The 11,108-nt window shown below is 41.0% G+C and overlaps 1 protein-coding gene across 1 annotated transcript; it reads left to right on the top strand.

Moving 5' to 3' along the window:
* The first annotated feature begins 2,563 nt into the window (after positions 1–2,563).
* Positions 2,564–8,773, top strand: NDUFC1 (NADH:ubiquinone oxidoreductase subunit C1). The gene is made up of 4 exons (XM_024745172.1): positions 2,564–2,674; positions 3,166–3,269; positions 4,763–4,842; positions 5,826–8,773. The coding sequence occupies exons 1-3, from the start codon at positions 2,608–2,610 to the stop codon at positions 4,820–4,822; spliced, it is 231 nt and encodes a 76-aa protein (XP_024600940.1). The 5' UTR covers positions 2,564–2,607; the 3' UTR covers positions 4,823–4,842; positions 5,826–8,773.
* The last annotated feature ends 2,335 nt before the right edge of the window (positions 8,774–11,108 follow it).

Here is an 11,108-nt window from a genome sequence, read left to right as displayed (position 1 = left end):
AGTAAGATGTTTCCCAGTGGAAAAATCTGGGACTAAAAATTTGATTTTCCAGCAACATGGATGGACATGGAGATTATCATACTAAGTGAAATAAGTCAGACAGAGAAAGACAAATATCATATGATATGCCTTATATGCGGAATATTTTTTAAAATTATACAAATGAACTTACTTACAAAACAGAAACAGACTCACAGATTTAGAGAACGAACTTAACTACGGTTACCAGGGAGGAAGGGTGGGGGGCAGGGATAGACTGGAAATTTGGGATTGACATGTACACACCGCTATATTTAAAATAGATAACCAGGGCTTCCCTGGTGGCACAGTGGTTAAGAATCTGCCTGCCTATGCAGGGAACACGGGTTTGAGCCCTGGTCGGGGAAGATCCCACATGCCGCGGAGCAACTAAGCCCGTGAGCCACAACTACTGAAGCCTGCATGCCTGGAGTCCGTGCTCTGCAACAAGAGAAGCCACCGCAATGAGAAGCCCGCGCACCACAATGAAGAGTAGCCCCCGCTCGCCGCAGCTAGAGAAAGCCCGCGCGCAGCAAGGAAGATCCAGCGCAGCCAAAAATAAATAAATAAAATAAGTAAATTAATTTTTAAAAAAATAAGTAAAATAAAACAACAAGGACCTACTGTATAGCACAGGGAACTCATCTAAATATTCTGTAACAACCTAAATGGGAAAAGAATTTGAAAAAGAATAGATACATGTATATGTAAAAATAAAATAAAAATTTGATTTTCTAGCTGCTAACTAGAAAGGGGGAACCCTCTGCCTGGGTCATTAATAAGGTGTTAGCATTCAGTTTCTGGGGATGCTTAAATGAATGTCACGTAGCAACTTCTACCAAAATATCACAGCTATTAGCTCCTGGCTACAATTGCTTCATCAGGATTCTTCTCAAGATGGAGTTTCACCTACAGCTGCCTACTCCAAGTGTAGGGTTCCATCAGCTCTAACATGCTGAGAGAAATGTGCTTATACTTCATCACTTTCCCAAAATATACACTGGTAAAAGGATACAAGGGGCAAAAGAACAAAACAGGCTTTTCCAATAGCAGTAGTGAAATTTAGTAATTTGCCTAATGGTTTTGTATGCTCTGACTAAATGTGGCTTCTGTTCCACTTGTTGGATTCTAGCAAAAGCTGTGTCAGGATAAACTTCCAAGGGATGGGGTAGAAAGGATATACTACTGACAGGTTGCTGAGTGGACAAGAAGCCAAGAAATTGAGAACCAACAACTGACTCAGCATGTTAGTTGTGTGGTTTGTTTTCTTGAGCATGAGTCCAGGAGGCTCAAACTAGGTTACAAACTATAAAGTGACTCACAGTTTAGCAATCTATGTAGCCATCAGTTGCATGTAAAAATGAGCCAGAAAACATAGAACGATTATTTTACTGTTTTGGTCAATAATTTTTGGTTAACAATTTTTTTCAATAACATTGCTAAGGAAAGTATAGAAAGAAAAAGAGATTTGCTAACATTTAGTTTGCCCTTAAAATGAACCCAAATGACATTAGGCTTAAAACTAATTAAAATATGTAAAAATATACATATTTTTACATGGCCTTTAGACCTCAGTTTGAATCGAGAATTAAATGCACAAAAAATCTGGTTCAATTGTGAAAAATAAAACCTATTGGTCAGTACAATAGGTATCAAAGAGATAGGCAAAAGCAAGTTGTTTAAAACCACCAGACACGCTCTAAGCTTCCCAACGACCCTATAGCGTAGGTGTTTTGTTCCAGATATAAAACTGAGGCATGGAGAGGTTAAGTAATTTGCCTAAAAATCATATAGCTAAAAAGAGGTGAGCACGAATGGCGCTTTGAACTTGGCACTTTGAGCCTGCTCTTCTGCTTATGGCCTCAGGGGACTGTTTAAACCTGTTGGGTGGGCTAAGTCCGAGTCCCAACTTCCCCAGCTGTGTGGTCTTGAACTGGTCGGGGCACTTCTGAAATACTAGGATTCTCTTTTCCTCACAGGGTTGTGAGGCTTTACTGTGCTAGTGCGTATAAACAGACTTTGGGAACTGTTAAGAGGTCGTTTCAAATATGAGGTATATATAATATGTCACCTTGGAGGAAGAGCTTGTCTTTTGAGCTTCGTCTATAAATTGAGAATGATAATCATGGCGTGTCCTGCGGCCGTTGTGAAAGTGAAATGATAGTGCATGTAAATCAAATGATGCATTAAGGCACAGTGCCTGAAACACCGAATTCGATCAAAATGCTACTATTCAACCCCCTTCACTTGCAGTTTCCCGGCTTACGCAGGAAGATTTTGGTAACTCTCTTTGTAAGTGTCCCTGGGGTGGGGGTCTGAAATAAACTCTGCGAGGACAGAGACGCGGCTAAACTACCTTTTATTTTCCCCCTTGTAATCACCTCCTTCGTAATCCCACTGTGCAGATTGAGGGCTGAGACCAGACGAGCTGGAGTACCAGGCGGTAACTCCAATTCTTGGGGTTAGCGCCCGCACGCGGCGCGGCCGCAGAGCCCGCGGTTCCGCGCCTCCGCCCGCCAGGGGGCGCTTGGCCGGACGCCGACCCCCGAGAGCGGCGGGGCTGGAGGAGGCGGAGCTCAACCCGGCAAGATGGCGCTGTCCGCGTTGTTGCGCCCTTTCTCCAAGCTGCTGGCCCCGGCCAGGCTCCCGAGCGGCTGTAAGTGTCCCTCCTCGAGCAGGCCGCCCCGACCCTCCAGGCTGCGGCTCCCAGGGCGAACCCAGCCCCGCAGGGGCAGGAGGCGGCTGCGCCCCGGGCTTGTCCGGCAGTGACCTTCGCCGGCCAGTCTCCCGGAGCCCACGCCTGCCTCCACCCCCGGCTCCCCGTCAGCCGCCGCCCACCCTCCTCCCAGTGCCGTCCGACCCCTCGGGGTCTCGGCGAATGGACTTTGAGTCCCTCCTCCTGCAGACGCGGGAGAAGGAGACCCTCCCGGGGGCGCTTCTATCCGCCCACCCCCGAGACGTCGGAGGGTCGCCAAAGCCCGGTCTGGCCCTGCTGGTGGCCCAGGGCGAGTTACTAGGCCTCTCTGTGGCTGCTTAAATGAGGAAGTAGAAGGGGGAATTAAAAGCGACAATACGCCTGTAAATGTCAGGTTTATCCCTACAGTGTGATAAGTTATAGATTTAGAGACCCTTTCTGTCCCCTTTCAGCTTCAGCGCGGTCAAAGTTCTATATTCGGGAACCGCCACAAGGCAGACCTGACTGGCTGAAGGTTGGACTGACCTTGGGCACCTCCGTTTTCTTGTGGATCTATGTAAGTATATACTCCCTTAAATCGTGCTACTCCAGCACGCTGGAGAGGACAAGTACCGGTGTGAGGTTGAGTGTTGCGCAGCAAATCTCCCATACCATAGGTTATTTATGTAACTGCTAATAATCTATTTCTCCAAGGACTAAAAAATATTAAGGTTTCGGAGGCATCGAGAAAGTATAATGAGGCTGAAATTTCTGTCATTGTTCCTTCGCCTGGTTTTGTCGTGAATGGCAGTTTTACTACATATTATCCTTTAGTTTATTTCTTAATAAAGATGGAGGCAGGTTGGGGTTTTATGAAGGCACTTTTTTCAGATGCCATAGGGACAGATCGTAAATGAACAAGCTATACAAATTAAATCCCATTGGACTTACAAGATACAATATTTTAACAATGTTTGTGTAAATACATTGTTGGAAATTGTACCTAGTGTGTAGCAGCCTTTTTCTTTCTTTCTTTCTTTTTTGTCTTTGTTTACAGTATGCCAAATGCTTTACCTGTAAAAACTTGTTTAATTTTTTCAACAACACTATGTGGTGGTACTATTATTGTTGACCTTTTACGGATGTAGGAAACACTTGGAGAAATTAATTTGCCAAACCAAGTTCTCCCTGACTTCAGAGCTATACTGTAGACCACTGTGAAATACTGTCTCTCCATAGATAAAATTTTTAAAAGTATCTGTGCTACATTAGTATTTAAATGTTTTGTTTAGGAATTTTCCTCCACTGCCGCCTACCTCCAGCTCTTAGATCTCTTATTTGGGATTTTTTTCATTAAAGTAGTTCAGCTCTTTGACATGGAAAGGCGGAAGAGAAGTTGAAAGTTACTTACAACTTAGTAACTAATCCTTTCAAAATAATGTTTGTTATAATGTAACTTTATACGTTCTTAAAGTTTTCCTAAAAAGAAACTTGTTGCTGAGAGCTCTGATTGATATTGGATCTTTGCAACACATGTCACCCTGTATCAGCCATGGTTCTAGTTGCATATTCTGTCAGACAGTGGTTCTGAGAAAGTGGCTGTCCTCCGTGACATCCAATTAATACATACATAGTTGGGGGATGTGGGTTGGTCGTTCACTCACAGTTTCATACTTCTGAGGTTAGAAATATAGTACACATCCACCGACCCCATCTAATAACCAGGTTCTGCTCTGTCCTGTTGCTTTAGCCCCTCTGTGGGAAGGCTCTCCATTCCATTGATTACCCACTGAGTGAAGTAACTTATTTGCAGAAGTTGGATTTAAACTTTTAAGGGTTGCCTTCTCCAATTTATAGTATGTCAGATTATGGTGAACAAGTACATATCATTCATAGCTTTTGGACTTTTGTATCCCTTAGCCTTTTATTTCTAACTAGAATAGTTGTAATTCTTTTAATCTATCCTTCTTTCTCTTGCAAAATATAAATATCATTAGTTGATCTTCTCCTTCTCGTCTTTAAGTTGCCAGGAAGATTGCATTTCTGATTTTAACTCTTACCTGCTTCCAGCTCATAAAACAACATAATGAAGATGTTTTAGAGTATGAAAGAAGAAATGGGTTGGAATAAACTTTTGAAATACCGATACAGTAAGTATGTGATTTTCTAGGATTGAATAGACTGTACAAGTTAATTTGACCTCTTTTTAAATAATGTGTTTTGACTTTTTTCATTAGGTTTATACTTTTCAGCACCTATATTCCTGTCTGTGACAAATTTATGAATTTTTAATACCTTGGCTCAAGGATCTCTTAGTATAATCATTTTTAATCATTACACTTTGACTGTGTTCAAAGGAAGTTCTGCTGAAGAATGAAACCAAAATCGTATTTCCTTAAATCTAATAGTGCTGTACACAGTGCCTTCCTAGCACTTAGGACAAGTTATCATTGTTTGTGTGTGTATTTCTTAATACCTGTTTGTCATATACCACACTTGAGTGTAAACTTCCATGAGAACAGGGCATTCAATTGTTAAACTTCTTCCTGCATGACGATTTTATTACAATTGTCATTACAACTAACACCCAGTTGGACAATTCCTGATAAAACCTAGCTGTGAATAAGATAGAATACACTGCATGGTCTGTTATTTAAAAGAGTGAGTTTATTTTATATGTATATATGTGCCGTATTTCTGAAAATATTTTTAAAGAAATCCTATATTAATCCTTTTGTAAAATGAAAAATCATCCTTATAAATCTCAGCTTTCTTGGATTAGGTTGATTAAAGTAGATAACTTATATGTGCTTGAAGAATAAAATAGTAATCACAAATGTACATTTTGTTCTATTATTATCACCTTGCCCAGTTCACTACTTCAGTCAATCAAGAGATGAAAATGAAATAGGTTTTTAAATCAAAACCAGATGCTTTTGCTACTCCTGTAGTTAAGATTTAAAAAAAAATTTTTTTTTTGCTAAAATTTAGATGAAATGAGGAGTTGATATTCTTTGTGGATTTGTTTTCTTAGACTTCCCCTGACACTTTAAGGTGCATTGTTCAGAATGGTCTAATTTTAATATTACTTCTGCTGGTTAATGCTACAGTTTTCTTTTTTTTTCCATTATAGGTATATAGTGTTTATAGCAGTTCCTCTGGATTCACCAATCTGTTGAGCTGTAAACTGAGAGAAAGAGTTACATGTGAACATATGTCAAGTCAGCATTTGTGTTTCACATAATTAAATTAAAAAATACTTCTGTATTCTTCAGATTATGTACATTGTGACAATGTATAAAATGTCAATTCTAACGTAAATTACTAGAAGTATTTTAATGTGGAAAGTGCCATCTGATAATTGGGTCATTGGTAAGAAAACTTTTTAAGGATATAGATTTAAAAAAAAAATCACTGCTGAGGATTTAGTCCTTCTATCAACTTCTGATTTCTAATCAGAACACTTATTTAGTGATCAGGATGATAGAACTACTACTACTCTATTATTTAAAATACAAAAGAACCCAAATACTGTTTTCTTCTTACCGGAGTTTCTTCTGACTCCATTTCCTTGAGTTTGAATGCGTTTCATTTGGGTGACTGTTTTCCACACCGGTATGGCCACAGTTGGCTCTTTTTGCTCATATGACTTTCATCCAATGAATAACAGACTATTCAAAAAAAGGAGTTGGTGAGAGCTAATAGAGACAAATGAAAAAACACTTCATTTATCCCTCATTAAAACCCTTTCGTGTGAATCAGTTAACACCTATTTATATGCCACTTCCTTAACTTATAATTTAAACACTTAATGTATTAATACTATACATTTGAAAGTGTATTATTTGTATCTCCATTCTGATGTTAAATAGAAAGTTTCATTGCCTTATAAATGGCTTTGTTTGTGTTTGGGGCTCTGGCCAACACTTACTCTGGGAGATTCATGGCCCGATACCTTTGGAAGTCACTTCTGAACATAAAGTCAGAGTTACATTATCTCAGAATAAGTATTTAATCCAAATTCAGTGAAAGACCAGATAAAACAGTAACTATTAACTTTTGTCAATTCGGAGTCCTAGGTGGTAGAACTGGAAAGGACCTTAGGGGGTCATATAGACCAATTCCATAATTTTACAAATGCAAAAACCAGAGGTAAAGAGTCATCTGCCCAGTATCACTGGAAAGTAGAGTGATGGACCCTTAAAGATGACCATGTCCTACTCCCCAGAATTTGTATCTATGTTAGGTTAGGTTAGGCAAAGGGGAATTAAGGTTGCAGATGGAATTAAGTGTCCTGATCAGCTGACATTGAGATGGAGAGATTATCCTGGATTATCTGGTTGGGCCTCATGTAATCACAAGGGTCCTTAGAAGTGAAAGAGGGAGGCACCAGTATGTGTCAGAGTGGTGTGATATGAGGAAGGTTCAGCCGGCCATTGCTAGCTTTGAAGATGAAAGAGGGCCAAGAGCCAAGGGACAGAGAAGTCAAAGAAATTCTACCCTGGAGCCTCCGGAAAGGAACAGCCTTGCTGACACCTTAACTTCAGCCCAGTGAGACCCATGTCGGATTTCCCATCTACAAAAATGTAAGATAATAAATTTGTGTTGTTTTAAACCACTAAGTTTGTTATAGCAGCAGTAGGAAACTAATACTGTCACGTGGTAATGGACCAAGAAGTCAGGTATCAACTCCCAGTTCAAGGAACTTTACCCTAAAAGAGACACTTAAAATTCACATCCCTAAAGGGAACAGAAAACTCTAAGACACTTGAAATTCTGGAAACTGATAACCTTAGTTGGAAATAAAATACAGCTTTAACAAGCAAGATTTACTATATGTCGGGCCTTGAAAATAAAGCTGCCCTGTGTGGACTTTCATCTTGATCGTGCCTCTGTAACTCCAGGGGGAGCCATTCGCGAAGACTAGGGCTGTCCAACAGAACTTTCTGCGGTGATGGACATGTTCTGCCTGTGCTAGCCAGCGTAGTGGCCACTACTCCCATGTGGCTACTGAGCATTTGGAATGCGATTAATGTGACTGCATTTTTTTTAGTTTTATTTCCTTTTCATTAAATAGCCACGTGGGGCTGGTGGCTGCCGTATTGGACAGTACAGATGCAGATTACCCTGAGTATCACCTCCTAGGGTTCTGCCACACAGGGGCACTGGTGAGAGGTGCTTTCTAAACTAAATATTGAAACCTAACTCAAATTATATTAAACTAAAAGAAGGTTATGAGGATACAGAGTGACTCACAGACTGCCGTAACAGGCGTGCACCTGAGCCCAGGAATAATTGGGGCCTGGCATTCAGATGTTACCCACACTTCTGCTCTTGGCTCTGCTTTCTGCCTATGTGCTTTATTTCCTTTGCACGCAGACCGTCTCTTCCCCAGCCCACGTTGTAAAGAGAGGGCTACAGTCAGTAGTCTCTTAAACTGAGATGTTTTAGCTGGACTGAACGAGAATCGTTCTGATACACAACTCCTAAGAAGAACTTGGTCAAATGATGGTTCCTTTAGCAATAATGTAAAAGAGTTTCCATAAAAAAGAAGATAACAGACAAATTCATATGTCAAATGTTGTCAAGTTTTTTATTAGATCAAAATCGGACCTTTTTTTTCAGATTCAGTGTCTGTGAGATAGTCATTAAGTTAGTTTCTTAAGTTGCCGTAGAGAAAAAAAACAAGCTATAGGAGCTCAGTTTTAAGTATAAGAAGTTGTTATGGGTTAAATTTTGGTCCCCAAAAAAGATATGTTGAAGTCCTAGCCCCCATTATCTCAGAATGTAACCTTATTTGGAAATAGGGTATTTGCAGATATAATTAGTTAAAATGAGTATACTGGAGTAGAGTGGGCCCTTAGTCCAATGTGACTGGGATGTTTCTAAGGAGAAAAGACACAGACACACAGGGAGAAGACAGGAATGATGGAGGCAGGGACTGGAGTGATGCATGTGGAAAGCAAGGATTACCGGTAAACGTCAGAAGCTGGAAGGGTTCTCGCCTGCATGTTTCACACCTTGACTTCAGACTTCTAACCTCCAGAACTGTGAGAGAATAAAGTTTGTTGTTTTAAGCCATCCAAGTCTGTAGTAATTTGTTATGGTAGCCTTAGGAAAATAATATGGAAGGGGTAGGGAATGTCATGTTTATTTTACTACAGAAGAGAAAGTGAATAGATGGGAAGAGTACTGAGGAACCTCCAAGAATAGTTTAAGAATTTACCATCTTGATTGTCCTTTCTCCTTCATTTTATCGAAATATTTTAGGCCATCAAAAGCGTGCATACGAAATGTAAAACAGATAGCTAGTGGGAAGCAGCCACGTAGCACGGGGAGATCAGCTCGGGGCTTTGTGACCACCTAGAGCGGTGGGATAGGGAGGGTGGGAGGGAGACGCAAGAGGGAGGGGATGTGGGGATATATGTACACGTATAGCTGATTCACTTGGTTATACAGCAGAAACTAACACACCACTGTAAAGCAATTATACTCCAATAAAGATGTTAAAAAGCGTGCTTACCAGCACTTCTTCAAATTACTTTCCAATTTGTCTTCCTAGATACTCTTCTAAATTGTTTCACTTTATATCCGTATTGATCTGTTGAAAGTACAGGTTATAGCTTAGGGATTTAATATTTAAAGAAAAACTGTTTCTAGCTTTCTGTGGAGCCTAGGAAATCACTCAGTCTTTGAAAATTGCCTTTAATTATATGGAACTTAAGCCTTGAGTAAGTATGACTAATAGTGCCAGTGGTTAGGGAGCTTTGTGAGCTCCCTCTCTTACAATATGTTTTCAAAACTAATACTGTCTTTGTCAACAATCAAAATTAGGTGGAGATCATCTTAGATAAACCAAGTTAACTCTAACCCTAAGTTCTTGTTTTCCCAACAAGACCAAGAAAAATGTCAAGGATGTGCTCAAGGGCAGCATTATAAGCAGTGTGACTAACAGCTGGGAAACTACTGTCTCAGCCTTAAGAGTCTTGTATAGCGAAGACCTACTGTTAAAATTCTCTCAGGGTTCTGGAGAAACAGCTTGCTACAGAGTGAATTTGACACCCCACAGGCATGTCCTTTCTTGGGAAGCGTTTCATCAAAATGTGGGAAGAGTTTGACATCAAAATGGAAAGCCACATATCCTACAGGAGCAGTAGAGTAGGTGGCAAATTCCCTTTGATCCAAGAGGCATGAGCTTTCAGCTAAGATGAAAAGGGATCTGGAGAAGTGGCACTATTTATCTCACAGTTCTTGCCTTTGCCAGCTGGGATGGCCACATCCAACCTAGAGGACATGATAAACTCCCCGCTGGACCTTACCATATGATGAGATGGTGGACTATAATGGATCCTATCATGTGCGCGCTGAGAGGCATCAGAACATTGTAAGTGGGCCTGGAGCTTCGGCTTAGGCTGGAAGTCAGAGTCTAGCCCTGCCTTCTCCAACTAGCTGAGCGTGTTTTATACCTAATGTGCTTTACAGCTGACGGCAACACAATGAATAAAGGAGTTATCCACATTTTACTCATGTGGATACTCACTAAAATGCATTTACTGCCTTTTACTATTTCCTCTCCCTGGCAACTAAGTCAAAATTCAGCCCTAAGTAGACCAAAGAAGGAATGAGCTGTAGTGGTAAACAGATTTGTTTTCTCTTTTAATTTTAACTTGAGCTGCACTAAATTGGAAATGGTTAGGAGCTCTCCCCACAGATTTGATTTGATTTGACAGTCTGTACTAGCTGCCAGCAGTTCATTCTAGGACGTATACTTGATGCTGGGCAAAGGTAGCAAGTGCACTAATCTGCATTTTGTTACTTTCAGGACCACCTAACTTCTTGGTGGAGGGTCTGGGTCCAGCCCCTTCTTTGGGGCTTGGAAGTCTAAGTCTGACCTCTCATTAACACAGATTACCTATTTGCTCTTAAGGTTTAATCACTAGGAATAGCTAGTGACTGAGCATCAAAACACTAGTTCTGGAGCTTCCCTGGTGGCGCGGTGGTTGAGAGTCCGCCTGCCGATGCAGGGGACACGGGTTCGTGTCCCGGTCCGGGAAGATCCCACATGCCGCGGAGCGGCTGGGCCCGTGAGCCATGGCCTCTGAGTCTGCGGGTCCGGAGCCTGTGCTCCGCAACGGGAGAGGCCCTAACAGTGAGAGGCCCGCATACCGGAAAAAAAAAAAAAAAACTAGTTCTGATCATTGGCTTGTACTCCTTAAATGAGACTGTATTAAATATTATTAGAATTGGGTTCAGAACGAGAACCTCTGAGGAGTGTTTAGTTATTCACCTAGCAAATGAGCAAGTAGTTTGCCCGTAACCTGCCAAGAGAACATGGAACTAGAAGGACTATGTTCGTGTCCTTTAAAAAAAAAAAAAAATCATAACCATCGGTCCTTGAAAATTCCTCCCCACCACC

This window comes from Neophocaena asiaeorientalis, unplaced genomic scaffold (genome assembly GCF_003031525.2).
Source record: "Neophocaena asiaeorientalis asiaeorientalis breed wild unplaced genomic scaffold, Neophocaena_asiaeorientalis_V1.1 scaffold65, whole genome shotgun sequence".
Lineage (NCBI taxonomy): Eukaryota > Metazoa > Chordata > Mammalia > Artiodactyla > Phocoenidae > Neophocaena > Neophocaena asiaeorientalis.
The sequence above is the reverse complement of the archived record's forward strand: the minus strand, read 5'-3'. Positions and strand labels throughout refer to the sequence as shown.

Bases quoted from the DNA above. Each gene is read 5' to 3' on its own strand.
- NDUFC1 (XM_024745172.1), top strand. From the start codon at position 2,608: ATGGCGCTGTCCGCGTTGTTGCGCCCTTTCTCCAAGCTGCTGGCCCCG. The intron at 2,675-3,165 runs GTAAGTGTCCCT...GTCCCCTTTCAG, and splicing joins GGCCAGGCTCCCGAGCGGCT to CTTCAGCGCGGTCAAAGTTC. The intron at 3,270-4,762 runs GTAAGTATATAC...ACCTGCTTCCAG, and splicing joins CCGTTTTCTTGTGGATCTAT to CTCATAAAACAACATAATGA.